This window comes from Aulonocara stuartgranti (assembly GCF_965226115.1).
Source record: "Aulonocara stuartgranti genome assembly, chromosome: 19".
Taxonomy (NCBI): Eukaryota; Metazoa; Chordata; class Actinopteri; order Cichliformes; family Cichlidae; genus Aulonocara; species Aulonocara stuartgranti.
The window spans coordinates 21,509,303-21,533,427 of record NC_138955.1 but is presented as its reverse complement, the minus strand read 5'-3'; the positions used below and the strand labels follow the sequence as shown (position 1 = coordinate 21,533,427).

Sequence of the window (24,125 nt, the reverse complement as noted above, 5' to 3'; positions counted from 1 at the left end):
ATGAAGCATTTCCAAATCTCCACCTGGCTCTGACTCAACCGCCCCCACGAGGGGGAAGGTAACACCACTCCCTGCTGTGCTGAACAATTATCACTGCTTTTTATATTTTACATTTACATGCAGGAACATTCATCCACACGACTTTGCTGCAAGTGGCTGCACACCTGAACCTGCAGTTCCTCTACGGTCCAGCAGGGGCTCCAGCAGTGGGAAACAGCTCGGCTCAGGTTTGCCTCCCACAGCAGCATTCCCAACAGTTTTTCAGCTCCTCACTGCAAACTGTTAAAACCTCCTTCATAAACAGGCTTTTGTGAAGCTTTTATAAAGTTTTCATAGATGATTGATCTTCTCTATTATTGACTTTTGTTTGTGTTTCTTCTTTTCACTCTTTTCATGTCTTTTAAATGCTTTGCTGCTGTTTCTTCTAAATTCTGTGAATAAATACATCGATTGGAGGAGCAGGCTTCTGGCACCAGCTCACCACCACCTCCTGTTTTGGTCCAATAATTCACAGCCAGCATCACAGCTAAACTCTGAGTCACAAACAATACAGAACAGCGACTGAAATCCAAAACCTGCTCAGCGTCTGCAGTGTGATTGCACCGGCGGAGCGCAAACAGCGAGCACAAAAGCATCTTTCTCCGGGCTTCGTTTAAAGGGATTAAACACCTGTTGTTGTAAAACAGAAATAAAGAAATACAGCCTAGAAAATCTGAAAATGTTACCCCGACTGACAGACTCGATTTGGTTTGTGTTTTATTGGAGCCAAATTCATTTTAATTTGGAACAAGAAGTCAGTGTGTGACTGCAACGACAGATGTTTCATTACTTTTATCCACCGTGTTTGGACTATAAATTCACTCATGTGGGTCACAGTCACATTTCTCCTCGGCCCTCGTGTTCCTTTGTCTCCACCTGTCTTGTTCCCAATCAGCTCTCAGCTAACGAGGTGGTGTTCACCTTCATCCTGCCTGCCTCGTGTTCGTCAGTAAGCTTCACTGACTCCTGTGTTTATATCGTCTAACTCATCATCTAACGCTTCAGGCTGCCAGCACGTTTGTCAGGTGTGATTTCTAAAGCGGCGTGAACGTCCGTGTGTCGAGTGCGAGTTCCTGCAGGTGTGTGCGGTGTTTACCTGTGTGCAGGCCAGCCTTCTCTCTCTGAGGCCCGGGGTGAGTTTGGTACATGTCCGCTCGCTCCCTCTGAGGCTCCAGGAGCGCTGGGTACGATTCCTGATTGAGGGGCTGAGACAGGTCGAGGTGCTCCAGGTCAGAGTCCAGCTCCCGGGCTCTCCTTTCCAGCTCCGTCAGGCTGAGCTCCGAGGCTGCTGAGGAGGGAGGGTGGGACCCTCCGAACCCGATGGGGGGTCGGAGGAGAGGCCAGCGCTGCAGGGAGCCCGAGAGGGAGTCTGCATCGCCTATTGCTCCTCCTCCTGCTCCTCCTTTATCCCAACCGTCATCCCACAAAGTGTTGACCATATCAAGGACAGCGTCCCAGCTCTCCACCCCTCCTTCCTCGCCAAGTGTGCCTCCTTCTCCTCCCTCCGCCTCTCCTTCTTCTTTCTGTAATGTCACCACCACCTCCTCCTCCTCCTCCAAGCCTCGCCCAGCAGTTTCATCCCTTATCTTCATACTTTTCTCCTCCACTTTTTCAGGAGTTATCTCGATATCTCTGCCTTTTTTCGCTTCCTTGTACTTGTTTGCTTTGTCTTGGACTTTCAATTCGACTGCCATCTCTGCTCTTTCTTGTTTTGTTTCCTCCACCAGCCCCACCCCACCCTTCTCTTTGTCCATCTCCACTTTCTCCTCCTTTCTGTCTTTCTCTTCTTTCCGCTCTTCATTCCCTTTCCTCTCCTCCTCAGTCTTGTCCCCTTGTATTTCTTTGCTCTTGGATCTCTTTGGCTCCTCCTGCTCTCTGCAGATCCTCCAGTGCTCCAAGTTCTGCTCCTTCAGCGAAGCCCTGCCCACCAAACTGGACCCCAACCCCGGCTCCTGATGCGAGGGCTCTTTGAGCGAGCATCGTCCCACAATACTGGTGGAGTTTGTTATATTTGATAAAGGGTTCTCTGAGAAGTGGCCTGCACGGAGGTGGCCGAGTGGGCGTCTCTTCTCCAGCGCAGAGAGGACGGAGGGGAGGGGGGGGAGGATGGGGAGATTGTGGAGTGCTCCACCTTGACGAACGGTCCTCTTTCTCACGATGATTCGGCGAGGCCACGTGGACTCGATGCCTTCAGCTGGGCCTGTTGATTCGAGGTCTCCGAGCGCCCTGCTCTGCCGCGGGCTGACCACACCTGGCCGCAGGCCCGTGGCGGTGCCTGGTCGAGTCCTGGAGCTGGACTTGGAGGATTTGGACTTCTTGGATCGTGAACTTTTCTCCACATGGCTGGATTCGGTTTTATCAATGTTGAAAGTCTTTTTCTCAGGTTGATCTGCAGCAGGAAGCTTGGTTTTATCTTCGGCCGCAGCACAGGTAGGACCCTTGTCTGCGGTCTTGGTGCTGTTGGCTTCAGTGTCAACCCCGCGCTCACTGTTAGTCTTATTTCCTGTCTCACTGCCAGCTCCACCTTCTACTGCTGCCTCAGGCTTAGATGTAGGAGCAATTGTAACATCGGTCTCAGGTTTTTCCTCCATCCTGGACTCCGCTGCGGCAACAACTTCCTTATTTACTTTAGCTACTTCAGCTTCTGCCTCACTCTGTCTCTCCACCTTCTTTGAAGTTGCCTTAGTCTCTACCTCTGCTCCTCCCTGTGGCTTCATCCCTGGACCAGATCCAGCTGCAGGATCTGCTCTAGCTCCAGGCTCATCCCTGCTCTCAGTCACATTTGACGGTGTAGCTTCAGCGATTGGTTCTGGTTTCGCTACAGCCCTTCCTGATCTTTCTCCACTCTTTGATGACCCTGCCCTGTGTACCTCCTTGTTTGCAGATGGAGCCATATTTTCCCTCCCCACCCCAGACTGCACTTTTCCTTCCAAATCCCGCCCCCCTGGTCTTGTTTTTACCTGGGAGCCCATCCTCGTTTCGTTTTTAACGCTGGGCCTGGATCCATTGTCATACTTGCTCCAGCTCTCAGCACGATGGTGTTCTTGTATTCCTGCCCTCATTTCAGCCTCCATCACATTTCTACCCCCAACCTCGCTCACTAACCTTGGCCCACACCCAGATTTACTATCAACCAACACCAAACCCACGCTTCCATTGTCATATTTGGAAACCATGACCCCTCCCACACCTTCAGGGCCGACCTTTGACCCAGCTCTGTTCCTACCCACCGCCCCAGTGCCCATTCTGGGGGCAGCGCTGGGCGAGGGTGAAGGAGAGGGCTGGGGGAGCAGTAATGGCGTTGTGTCGAGACCCTGTTCGGACTCCAGAAACACAGAGTCTCTGTCCGAACGCAGAGGAACTGGTCGGCCATACCCGAAGGTCGCGAAAGATGTTTCCCTCCTCTCCCGTTCCCGTGCTCGCTCCCTCTCCAGCCTTCCCCTCTCCCTCTCTCTCTCCCATTCTCGCTGAGCCCACCCTCGCTCCATCTCCCTCTCTCTCTCCCTCTCCCACTCCCTTTCTCGCTCGCTGCGTCCCCATCCTCCTCCTCCCCCTCCTCCTCCTCGATCCCTGAGGTCCTGCTCCAGGTCGTGAGCAGACAGTTGGACCAGCGGGGAGCGGTAAGGGGATCTCCTCAGCTCTTGGGGGGGTGACAGCCTGAGGCTCTGGGTTTGGGAGTAATGCCTGGGCTGGATCACGTGGGGAGGTGAACAGCGTAAACTCTGAGTCTGGCTGGGTCGAGGTTTGGCGGGGGAGAAGAACACCGGAGTGTGGTAGCCCGAGGAGAGAGGGGAGCCAGAGAAGGGAGAAATAAGGGGGGAGGTGAGGGAGGAGGACTGCCCCCCAGCTGGAGGGTAGTGCCCCGGGTTTAGATATCCACCTCCTCTGTCCATCATTTCAGATGTAGTCAGCTCCAGACACTCCAGGTGCTTCGGAGGCGTCAGGACTTTCCAGGAATGTCGACCGTCTCGGCTCTTTGTGCTGTCTCCATGGTGATGGGGGTGGTGATGGTGATGTTTCTTTGAGGAGGAGGAGGACACACCCGGAGCTGAGAATGAAGACACAGAGGGAGAAACCGATCGGGTGAACCGCCCCGGCGAATGACAGCCACCGTCATCTCCGTCCTGACCGCCGAGCTTCAGCGAATCATAGATGGCTCGCTCATCCAAGCGCCGAACAAAGGAGGGGTTTGGCGTTAAAGACCGTGGCTGCGAGTCAAACATGTCGGGGGGCGCTCTGCTGACTCGGAGCGAGCCACTCGTAGAGTAGCTAAAACTGCCCTCGCCGCAACCGTCTCGCCGTATGGACCCTCCAGGGTGGTGGTGGTGATGGCTGTCAATCTGCTGATTGATGCACATAGTGTCATAAATGGATCGCTGGGGTACGTAGCCATCCCCGTATCCCCCCTCCATCCCCCCATCTCGCCCTCCCACTCCACCATCCCCAATTCCATGTTTCTCCAGGCAGCAAGAGCTTTTCCTGAAACACCCGGGACGGCTGAGAGGCTTGCCCATGATTGGTTGGATGGCTGAGGGTGGGAGGGGTTGGTGGGAGTCACGGGTGAAGCTTGAAGAGCGAATTGTGAAGTCGTTAATTTGACTAAATCTAAAAGAAAAATTCAGGCAGTGAAGGACACATGGCAACTGGGTTTGAGACGGCCATGCCAGAATAAAACGTCACATTCAAAAACATGTTCCTGACGTGTGTTCTCTCTGTTTTAATGAGAAGTCAGGAGCATCTCTGATGATCAAAGTATGACACTCCTGCAAAAAAGTGGCCGTCCCGTCAAATAATCCATGACATAACAACGGTGCAAACAACATGAGGAATCCGACTCTGAGAAATATTCCAAACAGCTTTCGGAAAACAGCAAGAAAAGATGAAACGGGTCCAGTTTTTATGTCCACACAGTTGCTGTTTTTAGCTCATCTTCTCTCCCACTCTCCCCCCGATGTGCCTGCATTTGTATTTATTCTGGCTGTTTATTGTTCTGTGTTTGTTCGCAGCCAATTAAATCTTCATCCAGCAGACCGGCAGTCCGTCAGACAGAGCGACGGTGGATGGACGACTGAATCCAGTCAAAGCCTCTCGTCTCATTCTGGCCGTACTCGATGATTAGCTTCGTCTGGCTGTGGAGAGAGAAAGCAAATAAAAATAATTTGCATGGAAAAGAGCCTGAAAAAGTCTCTCCGTATGTATCAAAGTCAGTGAGCAGGATATTAGGTAATAATAGCAATGAACACACAATTACAGGGACTCTCATTCAGGTTAGTTGACAATAGAAATTCCTTCATTGGTGGTGCTGCACACAGTCCTGAGAGAAAAATGACCCTAACTGGGCTTGAGACTAGCCTGGATATGGCCTTTACTTTGCAGGGAACCTCTACAGAAAGATGCATTTAGCTTGTGTTGATGCTGGAGCGTGACCACTCTCAGGAAGTTAAAGTCTGAATTCGATTTCAAGTTTAATCGTAAACTGAGAGCGTTTCTCTAAAACCTTCCTCTGACAGTGCCTGCAGAGCATTTGACAAACTCAGGGGAGCAGTGTGCTGTCCAGAACATAGTGAACCATGTCCTCCAGCCTACAGAGTGCTGCAGAAATGAAACCCCGTCCACATATAAAGAAATTCATTCGTCCTGCATCACTTAGTGGCTGACAGGGGGCAGCCAGTGGACGTTCCAGGATTTGGTTGGATAGGTAACCTGCTAAAGTCCGGCAACAGACTGGCAACCAGTCCAAGGTGTATTCCACCTCCAGCCTGTGACAGATGGAAAATGCTCAGGTGGAAGAAGATGGATGAAAATCTATGTAACTTCCTGTCATGTGTCAGTCAGCGCCATATTTTACTGTTGTGAGCAGTCATTTCAATGACTCCCCTCAAAACTGAGATAATTCAAACTAAGCTGAGGTGATTCAATTAAGTTTGAAAATATAGGTCACTGCTGGAGCTTAAGCCTGACCAAGGGTCTAACACTAACCCTGTACCCTGTCTAAATACAACCAGGTACTTTTGGCTCCTGTACCTATTTGTGTACTTTTACTCTAGTAGATTAGGTTTTTTCCTGAGGATATCAAAGTACTTTTTGTAGTTTAATCCTAACCAAAGCTGAGATAACTCATCAACTCATTAGGTTAGAAAATCATTCAATTGTTGGGCTTAAACAAAAAGCTCCTACTCTAAAGCTAACCTGGTACTTTTCAGCCTAAACATAACTGAGTACTTTTTGATCTTAAACATAACCAAGTATTTCCTGCCCTGAAGCTAACTTAGCATAATTGAGCCTAAAGGTAACCGCATACTCGTGGTACTTAAACCAGGAGTATTATTAGCCTAAAACTAACCAAGTACTTTCTGGCCTAAAGCTAAGCCAGTATTTTTTTTTAGCCTAAATACGACCAAGTACTTTTGGAGCTTGAACCTAATGAAGTACTTTTGTTGTCTTCACATGAGTACTATTGCTCTAGTATGAAAGTTATGTTTAGCTAACCATAGCTATGTCTTGAGCCTAAACATAGCTGAGTATGTTTTTAGTCTACATGTAACCGAGTACTTTCAGTCTAGACGGAGTCAAATATTTTTGGTGCCTCAGCCTAAGCAAGTGCTTTTTACCTAAACATTCTGGACACTGCTTTTCGTGCCTGAAGCAAATGTAACATAAAGAAAGTCGAGCCTAAAAGCAAGCTTGGAACTCGAGTCCTGACCTCGTGCGTCACAGCTGAGAGTTGCATATTTAAACCCGGCTCATTAGCACACTCACCGGCACCAACATCCACAATTACAGAGGTGCTAACATCATCCTGGCCACTTGCTGGTGCTATTACAAAAAGGCTGTTTAGCTAAACTCTTTGGACATTTTACACAGGTATAGTTCTTACAGCCTAAAAGGTGAGACGTCCTTTCAGGACACTGATGTTAATGCAGCACCAGCTGCTTTAATGCTCGATGAAAATAAGTTTAAAATGGCCTCAATATTCCTGCAAATTATCCATTTTAATTTCAGAGCTGATTTTCCATTTTTGGTGTAAGGTTTAATGCACTAAAGTGGTCCATCACATAGCATTCTTTAGCACGTCATAGACTTTCACAAACAGGATGTATTGAGTTCAGGTCTAATTATTAAAACTCAGGGTAACTATGTCTGCCCTGCAAGGGGCCAAAAGGGCAAATGTGTCTTAGTAAGCAGTATAAGGTGCCTGCTTTAAGCCTGTATTTGTATAGTGCTTTACTAGTCCCTAAGGACCCCAAAGCGCTTTACGCATCCAGTCACCCACCCATTCAAACACACATTCACACACTGGTGATGGCAAGCTACATTGTAGCCACAGCCACCCTGGGGCGCACTGACAGAGGCGAGGCTGCCGGACACTGGCGCCACCGGGCCCTCATCCAAGTGGATGATGAATGAAAATAAAATTACATAAAATAAACGAACAGCTCCTCCTGCACCCGATTTTGCACCTTGTTAAATTAAGACTCGGTTACCTGAGAGGGTACAGTCCCGAGGACAAACTGTACCAGTAAATGTACAAGAAGCTAATTTATTTTCTGCAAAAGGCTGTTGAAATGTTGACATCCAGCACACAAACTGAGAGATGTGCTAACCTCAGAACCACAGCAGACGAAAAAAGTTCAAATCACAATTTACAGATTCACAAACTGAATGTGGAGAACTTGTCATCTCCACATGAAGAGAACTGATTGACTCGTGTTCTGAACATCTTCAGAAAGCTTTTCACAGTCCTCGCACTCATACCCGTCTCCAGCGCGGCGGTGAGCACTCGGAGCTGTCTAATTTCCATCAGCCGTCAAAGAAGCCTATTGATAGTTGAGAATAATTCCAGGTCTCTCTAGCTCTTTCAGCCTTCGTTCTCAAGCATCCTCTCCCTCTCCTGCTCTCTTTCATCGCTGCCACCGCCACCTGCTCTATTTTTCAAACCAATCAATAGAAAAGCCAAAACCTTATCAGCGTGGTCACAGTCAGTCAATCCACTCCGTCGATCTCAGTCCCATCCTGCTGGCGTGCTGTCATCCCGCTTCAAATCAGCATCCTCGTTTGTTTTTCTTAACTGGCATCTCTGTCCTGTCGCCGCTCTCTCTCTCTTTATCTCTGCTGTTTCTCTCTCTCTCTGCTGTGAATCATGCCTTCTGTCAGTGGAAGGTTTTTTTGACAAGCGCTCTCTCTGCCAGCCAACACACCAACGCAAACCCTCCTCCTCCTCCTCCTCCTCTCCCTTTCACTCTCTCTCCCTTCGAGCTTTTCTTCTCCTCGACTCAGCCTCCCTCCCTCCCGTTTGCACTCCACACAGCTTCGGGGCTTTACGAGCTTTGGAGCTGCAAAGAGACCAACTTCTCCTCTCCATCTGCCTCTCTTTCCTTTCCATCTCATCCCTCGTTCATCATCACTCTTTATCTCTCCCCTTCTCTCATTACCTTCTAGATTTAGTTTGACCTGAGTGGGTTACCCGTGGGAAATCATCGTCATTATACGTTTTAGAAATGAGGCAACGAAGGAGAAAGAAGGACAGTCAAATAGATCTATCTATCTATCTGTTCTGTATCTATGCTTCGGACTCCCACACTCTCTTTCTTCCCTGGCTCGCTCCATCCCTCTTGTAGCCCTCTCAGTTTGCCCTCTACCTCCCACTCTTCACCTCCGCGTTAATGCAACAACACGCATCGGTGTGGAGGCGGCAGGGAGAGTAAGAGCGACACACAAAGAAACAGCAACATTGGGTACGCACATTACTGTACACTGCAATTTAAAAGCATCGTCATCAGTGGCAGCGTTTGACCATAAACTGCTGTGGATGGGTTTATTTTTTACCACCAGGAGACATAATGCACGCCTGCACCTGTGTGCTACGACAGGTACGCGCTCTGCACGCGCTCTGTTTGGTTCCATTTTATGCTGAATGAATAGAACAGGAAATGTTCACCATGTTTGGGCAAAATAAAAATTAAATAACACACATTAATAAATGGAAAAGAGCCACCCACAGCAACACAAATTTCCTCCACTAAAGAAGAAAATGTCAGCATGCTACCCACGCGCTTTGATTGACAAGTGAGCTCAAGAGATCAGAAACGCGCCGCAGTCACACTTTAAAACCACTGCCAAGGCTCCACAGTCCACTTTAGTAAAAGCTTTTCCTCCCAGGAAGCTGCTCTGCTGGATGTTCATATTAGATGTGGATAATTTCAAATAATGAAATTGCTGCGAGTGCAAGCGGGAGTTTTGACTCTTCCATCCACTGTTCCCTCGAAGCTGAGCACGTGAGCACCGCTGACACAGTCTCCCCGCACAGAAAATCAGCAAAATAAAATAAATACATGTATTTACTTTAATTCCAATTCAGGCTGGATGATTGTATGTGTGGGGAGACCGTGTCAGCAGTGCGCGATTGCTCACGCGCTCAGCTTAGAGGGAACATTGTTTCCATCTGTATGATGTCATAGAAGGGGCGTGTCGTTAATATGGTCATCACGGAGGCCTATAGAGGTTTGAACCATCGGTTACCAGGGAAACATTATTATTCCCTGACTGGTTGGCGACTGGTTGGTGAGTGGTTGCTGGAGTTTACTGTGAAATCATTGGCTAAAACCAGAGGTCTCTGTAGTTTGCATGGACGGTAACTTCTACCTTCCTTTAGCATGTCCAGAAACACGGCACGAGATTGATTGACCATGGTCTACAGCCAATCAGGACGCAGAACACAATGTGCTGTAAAAAAAAACAACAACAAAAAAAAACATGCTAAATTGCAGTGGTGCAACGGATCAAAAACGTCACGGTTCGGATCAGTTTTTGGATCAGCATCCAAACATCATCAATTCAATTCAATTTTATTTATAAAGAACCAAATCACAACAGCAGTCGCCTCAAGGTGCTTTATATTGTAAGGTAGACCCTACAATAATACACACCGGTCATTATATCGCACTCCGCTGTGATACAATGAGCTGTCACGGTCACGTAGCTTTCTGTTGACCGTGACAGCTCCACCCATTTGTAGTAGTTAGAGCAACAGAAGATGCCTGGGACAGTTCAGCCATAACTTTAAACTTTTCCCGCTCATACATGCTTGGAACGATCTTGCCACTAAAGTGGACGCAAACGACATATCATAGCGTGGCTCAAGCACGTTCATCACAGTTTAAACCCCTTGTTTTGCACAACAGAATACGGCCTCCCGTCTGCAGCTAAACACCCCAACAGCTTCTGTAATAGCTTTAGCCAGTTGGACTGGGCAGCAAAGGGCTGCTTAAATACCGCAAACTCCTCTGCTCCTGCACTTGGACCGCTAGCGCTGGCCAGAACTATCGCTTGACAGACCCACCACGCCACCATAAACATACTTTTTTTTCTTCTTTTTCGAATCCTCGGATCACGTGCGTACCGAACCGTGGAGTGGGATCGGTTCGGATTACGGATCAACCGCGATCCGCTGCACCACTACCAAATTGCAAAAAAAAAATCTGTGAAACAGTGAAAGGTGAACCACATTATAGTGACCGCTGCATAACAAAATATTTAAAAGTTAAAAACTTTTTTTAAAAGTTTCTTTTGAAGTTTGCTGTTTCAGTCGGGTAAGAACTTTTACTCTGAAGCTGGTTTTTGTCATTTTTCATGGAAAACAGTTTCATGACTGCTCGGCTGTTATTAGCAAATGTTTTCAGATAAGTCAGTGTCTGCCACACTGACTGTGGGCTACCAAACCATCACAAAGGAGGTTTTTGGTGCCACTGATACTACCCAACAATCACTCACCATCTGGTTGAGTAATATACACTCTTCACCTGTTAGGATCATGTGACCCAAAGCACACAACTCTGGCTGTGTGAGGGGGGAGCCAATCAGAAGATCAAAAAGCTTCCTCTGGTCTCAACTTTTGAGAGAGAGGGTGAGGAGGGGCTCAGAGTAGACCGCTACTCCTCAAAGGAGCCAGCTGAGGAGGTTCAGGTGTCTCCTTGATGCCTCGTGTCCATATTGGCTGAAAACTCCTCACTGCCCCTTTAGAAGAGCTGGAGGAAGTGGGTGGGGAGACGGAGGCCTGAGCATCCCTGCATGGATGGATGGATGGAGTACTTTCCCGAATCCATTACTGCAGCAAGGCTATTTAGGCTCACTTAGTATTTAGCCAGTGGATGGTTCTGAAAGCCAGCAAGAGCCCTCACTGCACAGTCGAACACTGAGGCAGTAGTTAACATACATTAGAATGATTTCATTTATTCTCTGGAGGGAAAATCTTTTCTAAAAACGTATTTCATTAAAACTGGGCCAGTCGTCTCTGTGACGCTCGTGTGATTGACACACAGACTGACTCACACTCGTCTTTATTATTATGCTGGCTTGCAATGTGAGCTCGAGCGGTGTTGACTCTGCGTGTCTGCTGAGACAAGATGGACAGAAACATTCGTCTGTGTGAGAGCAGCCTGTAAATCTGTGTGCACACCGCACAGCTGGGCTTCATAAGAGGAACATCTGTGAGAGCATGAAGCCCCGGCACAAAGTGTGAGGAGCTTAGTGCTTCTCTATATTCAGATCTACACCTTTACGTGAAGTTGTCAGTCTCCCAAAAGTCATAACTGAGGAACTGTGAGGGCAGCAGTAGCAGGGAGCATTAGCTGATAACTCCACCCTCACATCCAAATATGGCCATTTCCTGAAACACAAAAACAACACGGCAGCATCCAAAACACGACCTCTGAATCTTAAAAATCAGGCTCCAGAAACCAAAGACAGCAGCACGCACCTTTTAGATACAGTCTTTGTCATGTTACATATTCCAGCGGTGCTTTATTCGCTCTGTCAGTCACGTCTTTCTCCGTCTGGAACAAAAACCTCATGCTGTACAAACAGCTGATCCTCTCACTCTTTCACTCCTTCCACGTCATCTGTAGAAAATGTTGAAACGCCGTCAAATCCTGCAGCCGGCTCCCAGTAAACAAATGAATCACCTAAATCAAACGCTTGGCTGCCATTTCAGCTGAAACAGAACACAGATAAAAGACGAGGTTCGAAATCTATTCAGACTCATCCCAGCAGGCCTCTGGGGCAGCATATGGTGGCCTGTAACTGACACATATACTACAATCATGCTTTCACTGTGAGAACAGCCAGGCACAGCAAAGAGCCAGCATGAATGTCTTACAAAATATATCACATTACATCCATTATGATATATGGCACGTCCAAGCTTCGATGAACAGGAGGTGATCTGAGAAATGCATGTGCAGTAATTTATGCACAGAAAGACCCTCACATGCCTCGTTCGATGCTCCAATCAGGGATCTTCTCTGCAGCATTAATCAGTTTTCACTTAGTCTGTGATTTTTCCACAGACTGTAAATGCAAGATGGACGTTCAGTTCTGAAACCAGCAACCGTAAAGCCGTCTGAGCTCAGCTGATCAGGACGCTCATTTTCTCACAAACCTCAATACAATCAGACTTCAGAGGAGGCGCCCCCTGCTGGGCGTTACAGAGAGAAGGTTTGAGGCCCTGAGCTTATAGCTGGTCTCCGGAGCTGATCTGTACTTTTTAAATGTTCGCATTTCATGCAGCTCACCAGAAAAATCAGTGAGAGGCGGTAAAATCGTTCAGGTCAGCCTTCAGTCTGAGGTCAGGTCTGTTTTGGCGTCGGCAGCGTGATTAAACGGTGGTGAAGGCGAGCGTTACCGTGGTCACAGTGGGCCTTAATGAGCCCCGCTCCCTGCTGCTCGAGCAGCCGAGGATAAAAACAGCCAGCTGAAAATGACCGAGCGTGACTCTTGGTGTTTCTGTAATGAGGTTTCCTGGTTTCATCCCAAGTGAATGTTGTGGGCCGCAGCGCCCTCTGGTGGATGCTCACTGATGCTGACGATGTAGTGTGAAGTCAGCTTCTCACCTGGTTTTTCATGTGAGTAGTGGAGGCTGTCGGAGTGAAAAATGATCACACAGGAAGCAGCTGCACACTCACCACACATGAATGCACCATGTACGTGTGTGTGTGTGTGTGTGTGTGTGTGTGTGTGTGTGTGTGTGCGCGTGTGACCACATATGCATGTCCACCATGCACCCTTAAAGTTTTACAGTAAGTGCAGCCATCAGAGCAGCAGTGGGGGGTTAGACCTATAGCGTCTGTAGCTTCTGCACACGCTGCAGAGTTTCTGATTAACATCAACGCTCACTCTGCAGCTCTGTCTCCCAAAACTGCAAACATGAAGTCTTCCTGCCACACACACTTTAATTTGAGCTATCAGTCCAATCTTAATAGTTTCTTTGGGCAGGAATGTCTTCAGAGGGAGAGATTATACATGAGAGAAGAGATAAGCTCAGACAGGAGTAGGTGTAGAGAAGCAAAAGCAGAGTTTCTATTGTAAATGTGAGCAGGGAGTAGGAGGAGGAAGAGGAGGAGGAGGAGAACGGGGTCAACAACCCAAAAAAAAACAAAACAGTGACGCCTGCAGGAAACATGAAGTCCAGCATTCCAGAGTTTGAGCGGAGAGCATCTGGAAAAGTTTAAAAGTAGAGAGGGGAGGGGAGAAGGGACGTGGAGGAGGCAGGGTTGTGTTTCCAAAAGATGTAAAAATGCAGAAATTCAAAGGTCTGATTGAGCAGCCGAGTTGAGAAAGAGCAGGATCAGCTGCAGAGCGCTGAAGCAAAGAGAGTGTGTCACAAGCTAAGAAGAGGCAGAGCAGGGGAAGTCTGACCAAAGTGCTCGGCCTCTTCCTGCCTCACGAACGGCTCAGGAAGTCGAGGCTTAAACACAGGGGAGGGCCGACACAGGAACACATTTTCCCCTTTGCCTTGTAGTTTCTCCTTATTCAGGCCTGCTCAGATCAACAGGAGGAGGAAAGAAGGGGGCAAAGAGGAGGCGGGGTTTTCGATGGAGCTGAGAGAGACGGAGCAGTCAAACAGTCAGTCGCCGCCGTTATGATGGAGGCCAGCGTCGTTCCCCAGGACGCAGGGTGAGTCTAATGGGGGTCTGCGATGATATGTACGGGTGGAAAAAGCAGCGAGAGGCATTTTTGAGTGAGGGGTAAGGGGGATGGTGCTGCGGTTTCAGAGTGGAGGAGGGAGTCGGGGGTCGAAAGTCAGACAGGAAAAACAGATGTGATGACTCACTCGCTCATATTTAGGTCAGTGTCCTCCCAGAGCGGGGAAAATCCTGATTCTGTGCAGGATTGGAGTCTGTTTCCATACTTCCAGGGGAGAGTTAGAGAGGCCTGAGTTGATGTGAAGTGCTCCAAAAAGGCGCATTGACTGTTATCACATCTGAATGTCAGCTTAATGCTTCAGGATTTAACTTAAATGAAAAAGTCTTCAGTAGTGAGCGTAAGGACAAAAACCTTCCCTCATGGAGCATTTCTGAGGTTTACTGAGAGGAACGATTATTGCTTGATTATTGAACGATTATTGCTCCTATTCCCGATTCTAAATTGGCTTGCTTAATTTGTCAAAGAATCAAAGACTTTGTGTAAACGATGGAAGTCGAAAGCACCAAAAGCTGCAGTTCTTCTAACGCCCACTAGAGGCTCCAGCAGAGGCTCCCGAGATAAAACGTCCAACTTTACAGCAGAAAGAAAGAAAAACTGTTTTGATCTCTTCCTTCCTATTTGACTTGTATGAAGGCTTAAAGTTTGCATTATTGGGGGTGTGGCCTCTTTGACTGACAGGTGGATGGTGACACAGGTGGCTGCAGCTGCTAGCGGTCTGCTAACTAGACCTCGCAACGTGTTTGTGCTGTTGGAGCATTTTTAATGACATCATCTGACCAATAATATGGCTGCTGTGAGGTTACTGTACTAACAGACCGTCCCCAAAGGCGGAGCTCCAGGTGTGGTGCACAGTGAAGTTCTAGGGTTTTGATTGGATGTTGTAGAGCACTAAATAGTAATCAGTCTGTGTGATGGTCTCATACAGTCTACAATCATGGCAGCCAGCACTCCCCCCTCGTTTCTAAAGATGATTTTTCAAACTGAGGAGTCCAAAAACAACGGCTGGCTATGTCCATCTTTTATATACAGGCTATGTTTAAACCCGCATTCTGTGTAATGTCCAGCAGGGGGCGACTTCTCTGGCTGTGAAAAGAAGTCATTGTAAATGAGTGTCCTGCTCTGTGGCATTCGTTTCTCACTCAGCTCGCCTGTGTCCAAATCACTACTAGGGCTGGGCCATATTATACCGTTCACGGTAATACCGGTATAATGTTAGGCAATGATAGGAAAATGAAATATCGCGATAGAATGGGAGTAAAACGCACATGCGCAGTGCCTTTGTTTTCATACGCACATGGCCGATTGTTGAGTGAAACAGATGAACCAGAATTGGTTTGTAAAAATGGTGCAACTTCCGTGATGTGGAACTGGTTTGGTGTTTGTCCGTCAGATACACAACAAAGCACATTTTTTGCAGAACATGCAAGCGGCCGTTGTTATTGTCGTATTTGTCGGACTAATATGCTCTTAAATCTGGGAGTAATCTGGGTCCTAAACTCCGTAAACTTCAGGTCAAACAACACTGCAGCATCACTTAGAGTTAAAAACTGTCTAAATTCTTTCATCTTTAATAAAACGATCAGCATTGCTGCTTTACCAGGTGTAACTATAAAGTTTAACTTCCAGGCATCCATGAAAACAAAAGTTATTACATTTAACGGAGTTAGAAGTTAGCAGGAAGCTAGCGGAAGTTAGCTCGCTAGTTTCGCTAGTTACCTAAGCATGATATTGCATGTTCTGACTGAGAGATTTCTGAAAAAAATCAAACGTACAGCTCTGCTATCACTTCCAACATAAATGAAGACAGGAAACTAAACAGCAGTGACGTTTGTAGGGTTACTGAAGTTGGGCTAGCTGGTATATAATGATGTGCTACGTGATCGCTAGCGACACAGCTATGTTAGCATAACATAAACAGTGAAGCTGGAGGACGAACACTAACACTTTTCCACTTATAAAAGTTAACGTGAAGGTTCTTCATGGTTAGAGACAAATGCAATCGCATGGCAGGATGCTGTAAACGGACCAAACTTCAGTCAGGAGAACAACTGAGATAATCCATCCACAATACGAGGTTAGTCATTAATATACTGCAACAACATGGGAATAGAGCAGCTGCCAGAGAATTCAACATTAATGAAACAATGGTACAGAAGTGGAGGAAGCAAGAAGAATGAGTTTAATAAAGTTTGATTTATCTGACTGCTTTGTTTCGCTTAATGTGCCTTATAATCCTGTGCACCTTATGGTCCGAAAAATACGTACTGCACACTGGAGTTTAATGTTGCAAAGCACCTCTTTTTAACCATATAACCATATTATACGTGGTTATGCTCAGGATATGTCAGCCCATTTCTACTGGAAATGCCTTTTGGTTAAACTTTCAGCAAGGAATTTGCATTTGCACTGTTACATTTTTATAAAGCTTTAATGTACATAAAAACCAGCTTCTTAAGTGAAAATAAATGGAAGGTTGTCTTTTTGCGCTAGTAATGTTGTGGAGTTGTATTTTGTCTCGCATCAATTATATCGTCGGTTATATCGTTATTGCAAATTTTCAAATATATATCGTGATAAATATTTTTGGCCATATCGCCCTGCTCTAATCACTACGTTATCGAGGCCGCAGGGCGGCAGGGAGCGCGAGTGTTGTTGTGCTGAAGGCTCAGTCACCGCAGAGTCAGCGGCGGGTGAAGTATTGTGCTGCTTTACTACGCTGCAGTATCACTTCTTCATTTAAAACTCCTCGGGGATAAAAGGCCCAGATAACTCATGTATGAGATGTAAAAGTGGATGCTTACACATCACAGGACTGTTACTGAAACCTGCAGAGCTCACATGTGACTGCTTCATTTCAGCAAAAACTGCAGTGGAGTAAAAACTGATGCAGTAACTGTAAAAGTCTAAGTCCACCCGTCCATCCTCTCCTTACGTTGGTCGTGGGGGCAGCAGGGGGCTCCCTCTGGGGCACAGACCTCTTTTGCTGCTTTTCTTGTCTTCGTGTTTTTGGTCAGTGAAACAATCTATAAGGCCTGACCTGCAGTGACAGGCTGCTGTCAGACCTACACCATCACCTGCACGTCCATATCTTTAAACAAGCATAAATAACCAACACAGCGTTTAGCTGTGAGTTTATAAGTGAGTTATAGTTTCTTCTTTCTTGGCATTTGATCCGTCTGCGGCTGCAGGAGCAGGTCACAGATGCCTGTCATCGTCTTCACAAGCTTTTATTATTTATGTACGGGCCGGTCCTTATTAGCACAAACTACACCAACACTCTCATGCAGCTCAGGGGTCAGTGCCCTGCTCAAGGATACTTCAGCACGCAGACTGGAGGAGCCAGGGATCGAACTACCGCCCCACCCGTTTACTCATTGACAGACTTTAGTGGTCGAACACTTTTCAGCCTGATGATCCTGAGGCAGCACATGTGAACCAGCCTAACAACCATGAAAGACAGGAAGTATCAGAGGCCGCCCTGCTGGCTGTGAAGCGTTGCGCAGGAAGTGACAACCTTCCCGTGCAGTCAGGCTGAGTTCAGCGTGTCCAGCTCAGACAGCACAGACACTCCGATACAGGTGCCGATGGAGTCCTGCTTGGTGGTGTTTAATCGTCCAACATCTGACGACCGGATGTTGGCGTGGAGCGCCACACGGACACCCTCACCCCCGTGATCGCTTTCGTGTTGCTACGCCCCCCAAATGTTCCTCCTTTGAACAGGTTGAGCACAGATCGGTACCGTAACCATTCCACTTGTATGACATCACCACCCAGACTGCATTGCAACGTGAACCACAGCAAAGCACGAGTGAAGGCACTGCTTCATGTTTAATAGAGTCAGAGCAGACCGAGCGTGGACTTTAAACCTGTGTCAGGTAAAGACGCACCTCAGCGACGTGATGGGTGTAGGCCGTTTCTAACGTCTCCTCCGCTGGAATCAAAGGTGGAGTAAATGTGCGTGCGTGGTGTTTCCATGCAGCTCAGCAAACATGAATCAAACACAGGATGTCTGCTTCTGGTCACAGCTTGAAAATTCAGCTGACTGAACGATTTATTGTGCCGCCTGTCTTCCTGTGAGCAGACGGGCACTTATGGCCGTTGGACTGGGATCGGTTAGTCACATGATTTCATCAGCCTGAAATCCACTGAAGACACGTCTCAGTGGAATCAACTGGCTCTTTTTGTAAGAACAGCTGAGAGCAGTGGCGTGTCTAGAAAATTTTTGTTGGGGGGGCCAGGTAGGGGCACAGATTTGGAGAAGGGTGGCAGATTTAATTGGCAGATAATGTTTAAAAAAAAAATTCTACCAACCCTTAACCATAATTCAATAATCCTATAAACCTAATAACCAAATGCACTTTTAACTCTTATTAGAATGAGATTTTAACCACTACGGTGCAAAGTTTTTAGATACTGCGTTGATAAAGTACAAGAGATACAATCAGTGCTTTGTCAGTGCTTACTCAGCATTCAAGGACAGCAATATTTGCATAGTATTTTTACTGACATATAGTGCACATATGTTTTGGGCAAAAACATTTTTGAAAATTAAAATACGAACATTTGTAACAAACAATTGACAAATTAGCCAATGCAAAACTTTATCTGCCTGTTAAAAAAAGAAGATAATCTTCTCACAAACTGGTGTTTGATTTTGAAACAGGAAAAAAGTGGGGAAACAAATGAAAAGACTAACATTTGAATGAAACCTGAAAGCAAGTAAATACTTTCTATGCTGCCTTATGGTAAACTTTGGTAATATTGATAAAGAACAACACTGGCTGATGATAAAATACAGTCAGCTGGCATGGTGACACTGCCAGTATTAACCTGCAGGGCTGGACTGGGACAAAAAAATTGGGCATTTTTACTACAGACCGGCCCACCAGGTATTAAAGCCATAAAGCCTTTGAATGAAAACAAATGCTGTTGTACAGTCTTGTTGGTATATGTATGATTTCTATACATTTTACGTCAGATAAAAACTTTGGTTGTAAGATTTAGATAATTATTTAATAAAAACTAGGTATTTTAAATGAGAATAAGAAAGAAAAGTATTTCTTTGTGCCCCCCTTTCCCTGTTAATGCCCTACCTGGCCCCCTGGCAAAACTTTGCTAGACCCGCCCCTGCACAGTTACCAGCTGTCAGCTACATAAAAAAGGATCCTGGTGTTATTTATCTCTCAGAAACAGTTCATAATTTCAACTCATTCATGTCACCTAAAAGGTAAACCTGTTTCTCCATCACCTGTTCAGCTCTGATGGTTCAGTAAGGACATCTCCTGGTTTCATCTTCATGTTTCCCTCTCACCACATATCTAAACAGACATCATGACCAGCAGCTTTACAGCTGTGGCTCCAGCAAACATCAGCTGATACTAGAAATTAATATTAAATACATTCTAACAACAGCTGATCAAGCTTAAACGTGCTGCTGTTGTTTAGCGCAATATCCGCTGGTTTCCTCTTTCTGGCGCAAAGTGGGCGATAAACAAACAAGAGAGAAAAGCCGATCAGCTGATCATTGATCAGCTGATCATTGATCAGTTTCATGATTGAAGTAGCAACAGGAGAGGGAGGGGAGAGAATGAGAGAAGAAGAGGCAGCTGTGCAGCGTAAGGACAGAATAAATCCAGCTTTGTGTCTTTTTTCCATTCTAGCTAAAGTCCGGGACAAACTGCGTCTCTTCTCAGCTCAATATGAAACGCGTAATATTTTCTCTGAATGAGGGACCATTCCATTTTTTTAAGGAGCCGTTGGCAACTCTACTAACTAACCTTATGAATAAAATAAAGTTCACTATCAGTAACATCATAGCACCCACCCAGCTGTATAAAAACTCCGTCAAACTGGCTAGAACGCAGTATGAGTTATTGCAACTGACAGTAAAAAGTCAGCAACATGAAAATAAACTCCACCTAAACTTGGTTCATATCTGACCCAGATAGACTGCAGGTCATAACTTCTTACCTGAAGTTCAGTTCACCTGACACTCGGACTGGCGGCTGCTTCGGGTCTCTCCTCCTGCCTCCCCTTCCCTCATCCACCTGTTGCCTCTGTGGAAGCCCCGTCATAGCCACCACCAAACAACGGAGTTATTTCTACACATCGACCTGCATCTGGCCAATCCACCACCTCTCATTGTTCATGCCATTACAAAAAAAAATAAAAAATAAGTCACTGGGGATATGCCCGGTATGCCCGATGGCCAGTCCAGCTATGTTAACCTGCAACCAAATCTGCAGCTCCATACAGCAATGTTACGACTTAGATTATATCTTATAACTCATAACTCTTATGTTAGCTGCCCTCAGTAGCATACTGTCTGAAATATTCCACAGCTGCAATAATTCTTTAAGTGTTATTTTTTCCTTGGTATTCTAATTTCACCGAAGTTTACTAAACTCAACAAACTTAATATTACTTACCGGGACATTTATTCTGTCCTCATTTTCTTTCACCGAAAAATTGTTTCCTGCAGTGCCGTCTTTCGCGCTTGGCTCTCCTACCTTTGCTAACGTGATGCGCATAGCGCAGAAGCGATGCTGCATTCACTTACACTCGGATATCTGAGCGTCACCGTGAAAACATAATCGGACATTTGATATTTGATTGAATTTTATTGTTTTGCCTTTGGGGTGGCACCTGGGGTGGCCAGTCTGGTTTGGGGGGTGGCCTGTGCCCCCCCCCCAGGCCACCCCGCTGGACACGCCATTGGCTGAGAGACGGATGGCACCGAAGCCCCGGCAGCTCCTTTTAGACGCCGTCCCTTTTCCTGGAGACAGTTAAGTGACGCAATCTCTCCACTGTGTCCCGGCTTTCCCCGAGATTCCCAAAGGAACGTAGGTCGGCCGCTACATCACCTGCATGCTGTGCACGATCACAGACCGGTTCAGGGTCCACAACCCTAAAGACACTTTCATCCACGCTGCACCTCCATGAGCTCGTCCTCAAGTGACACTTGGGCACCAAACAGGTCTAATTAAAGACCACCCCCGTGTGTAACAGCTGCTTTAAACACAAACACGAGGAGCTCAAGAACAACACCTTACGTCACTCTGCTGTCAGCAATCTGCTGTAATTTACAATCACCGGCACTCTTTGCGTTGCAGAGGGAGAAGTGAGCAGAGGAAGCCATAAAGCAAACATATTAACGCTCGCTGATGGCGCCACTCTCAGCTGAGAGCCTTTGTTATCTACGGGCCACAAACAGCACTTCAAACTTAGCTACAGAGACAAACGTAAGTTAGCATGACCGTGCTGTAACATACTGCTAGCAAGTACTCGTCTATTTAAAGCCAAACCACCAGACCACTGATAAGGCAGAGGTAACTCAGACTGCAGCAAAGGTAAATAAAGGCTGCAGCCTGCAGCGTGCAGGTGCATGCTGGGATTTTAATAGAACAACACAGGAGGCCCCGACTGATGGGGGGAGGGGGGAAGGGTCCAGGTGACCCTGACCCCTCAGGGGGTCAACGACAGGAAACAGATCTTCTTCTTATATGTGGCGAACTGCAAGAGGAACAACACAAGTGTTGTGAAAGTGTTTCTTTTCATGTTTTTTGGTGTCATCTGGACCGCTGAGTGAGTCACCTGTCAGGTAGCAACACACACACCTGGAAACCCAACGTCCACCTGTCCGGCACCTGTCGGACTCACCTGGCAGGTAAAGCCGGGTAGATGCAAACACTGCAGGCGGGCCGTGCATTCACCTCACAACACGATCAGAAGAACTGATGGAAACGATGTGCAGCCATCAGTGGCGGACTACCTTCAACACCAACCTGCTATTTTGTTCTCTGTTTGGTAACCACAGGACTAGACGAACTGACCACAGACTTCCTCTAACAGCACTGCGCTATTAACTCACTGTGTTCACCAGGTGATGATGAGGAGCAGCTCACTGACACACAGACACACGGCGCCCTGCTGCCCGTGTGTCAGGCTGGGGGAGGAGACGTCTCAAACACGCCTGTGCTCCTGCTGGACCAGCTTTTACCGTTTCATAGCCTTAAAAAGCCAAACTGGTGACCCCGTGACCCCTAGAGGCCATGCTGTAATGTCAGATGATGTAATGTAAATAAATCACTTGCCCTGACAAACCCCAGAGACCGCTCTCATCAGCTGCTGTTGTCCTGTGCTCCGGTTTCTGATGCACCGCTAACATCTGTGTGGTTTCCAGGCTGCTGCGAGCGAGGAGCTCTGAGCGCTGCAGCCGCGGCGAGTGAAGAAGACTTAGATTCAATTAGTCTTTATCGTCTCTCTAAGGCTTAAACGCCTCAGCTGAAGCAACGGGATCTCATTTTCAGCTTTCTGAGGATGCTTCACCTCTCACCTGATGAGCTCTAGCATCCTTCTGTGGTTGGCACCTCGGAGGCGGACCTGAAACTCACCACGCGACGCACAAAGACTTCACACCTTAGGTCACATGACTCAGACAACAACACACCCCGGGCCTTGACAGGCACAGGATGAGTCAGTGATACCACGACCTTGACATCAGACTTCACCTCCTAACATCCACCTGGTCACCAGCACAGCTTGCGTTAGCATCCATCCATGTTCCAGCCCTCGCTCATGCAGGGAGACCCTACCTGGGGTAAACTGGCCTCAACAACATACCTGCAGGGTCCCTCAGGTGTCTTTATCACCACCTTAAATCAACCACGGCAGACACAAAGTGCTGCACACGACACTGAAAAAATAAATCAATTATAATACAAATGAAACCAGACTCAGGAGCTGGTCACGTGACCTGGGAGCTCCGTCAGGGATCACAGAGGGGCGGTAGGAGTCGTCCCAGCAGCAGCACGTGGCGCTCGGTGATAGTTCAGCTCGTGTTTGAGGTCCGCTCCGCCGTCTGGATGCTTTCTGAGTCGGCTGCACTGGTGTTAAGTCAGATGTTTAACTCCGCCCCTTTGAAGCCGGCGATGATGCCAGCCATTATGAAATCTGCAGCAGCAGCAGGTGTGTTTTAAAAGGCGGGGCCTGGGCCCAGCGGGTGGGCCATCCTCTCAGTGTGGTTAAAGTCCAAGCAGCTGATCACAGGAAACATCACCGGCCAGCTGTCAATCTGTTTATTGACCTTTGACCTTTTCTCTTTGCAGCCCTGTGACAGGACCACTTGACCCGCCCCCCCCCCTGCCTCCGCCCTCGCTGCCCTCCCACCCGCCGCCCCGGCCATGTCGGCCCAAACCTCCACCTTCTGCAGTCAGGAACTCCCATCTCCCCTCTCGACCTCCTCTGCCTCCAGCCACCCCTCCGTCCCTCCCTCCCCCTCTCCCTCCGGTCCACGCACCTCCTCCCTTATCTTTGCCTCCCCCTCTCTCACCTTCCCCTGTCCCCACTCCTGCTCCTCCCCTGCTGTCCTCTGTCTCCTCTGATCTGACGCCCACTTTCTCTCCTCCCCCTCTTCCTGCTCCTTTATCTCCTACACTCCCACCCCCCTCCTCTTCTTCCTCCCCCCCTCCCACCCCTGTGTTCCCACCAGCCTCACCGGCTCCTCCGGTGCTGAGCTCGGTGGACCGGCTGGTCGGGAGCACCTCCGTGTGGCGGCCCGAAGGACTCAGCCGAGAGCAAACCGCCAGGATACTGGAGGAGGAGCCAGCCGGGGTGAGACACACACACACACACACACACACACACACACACACACACACACACACACACACACACAGGTATCCCCTCTATAATGGGCCCTATTTACAGGGTAAATATCCTTTACTCTGATGGAAATACGTCATCATCTCCTTTTTTCGTTTACCTGTAGACGCGTGCATGCACAGAAAGTTTGAATCAACAGCAGAAATGTGAAACATGTTTAACAGGTTTAAAGCTGTTAAAACGCAGAAACGAGGGCCTGATATCAGACACCATCACAAAGTCTTTACCTCTGACTCACATCTGGAAACCAAACAAACCTACGAAGAGCAATTTACGTCTTCACGCGTGGCGACTCAGCAGGAAGTCATTGTTGTGTTAGAGCTGGGAATAATGACACTGAAGTGGTGACTGCTCCCTGATTTTCCTCTTCCCTTTAATAAATAAAGACATTTACATCACAGACTGATGCAGAAAATCTGCAGACGGGTTCAAAACTTCACCAA

At 47.6% G+C, this 24,125-nt stretch overlaps 2 protein-coding genes across 7 annotated transcripts in view; one reads left to right on the top strand and one right to left on the bottom strand.

Moving 5' to 3' along the window:
* The window catches only part of LOC309695840 (uncharacterized protein), a 29,361-nt gene extending 6,284 nt beyond the window's left edge, over positions 1–23,077 (bottom strand). The window contains exons 1-4 of one of the 6 annotated variants that reach the window (XM_082516769.1): positions 20,448–23,077; positions 19,990–20,154; positions 11,795–11,936; positions 1,136–5,168 (exon numbers count right to left, since the gene is read on the bottom strand). In XM_082516769.1, coding sequence (XP_082372895.1) covers positions 1,136–4,553 — 3,418 coding nt within the window. In that variant the 5' untranslated portion in view covers positions 4,554–5,168; positions 11,795–11,936; positions 19,990–20,154; positions 20,448–23,077. Of the gene's footprint in view, positions 1–1,135; positions 5,169–7,999; positions 8,237–11,794; positions 11,937–19,989; positions 20,155–20,447 lie in introns of those variants that run through there. The other 5 variants (XM_082516768.1, XM_082516770.1, XM_082516771.1 and 2 more) reach the window with 5 other exon arrangements.
* The window catches only part of rin3 (Ras and Rab interactor 3), a 32,632-nt gene continuing 21,969 nt past the window's right edge, over positions 13,463–24,125 (top strand). The window contains exons 1-2 of the mRNA XM_082516786.1: positions 13,463–13,989; positions 23,127–23,631. Of these exons, the coding sequence (XP_082372912.1) occupies positions 13,955–13,989; positions 23,127–23,631 (540 nt within the window). The 5' untranslated portion in view covers positions 13,463–13,954. The remainder of the gene's footprint in view (positions 13,990–23,126; positions 23,632–24,125) is intronic.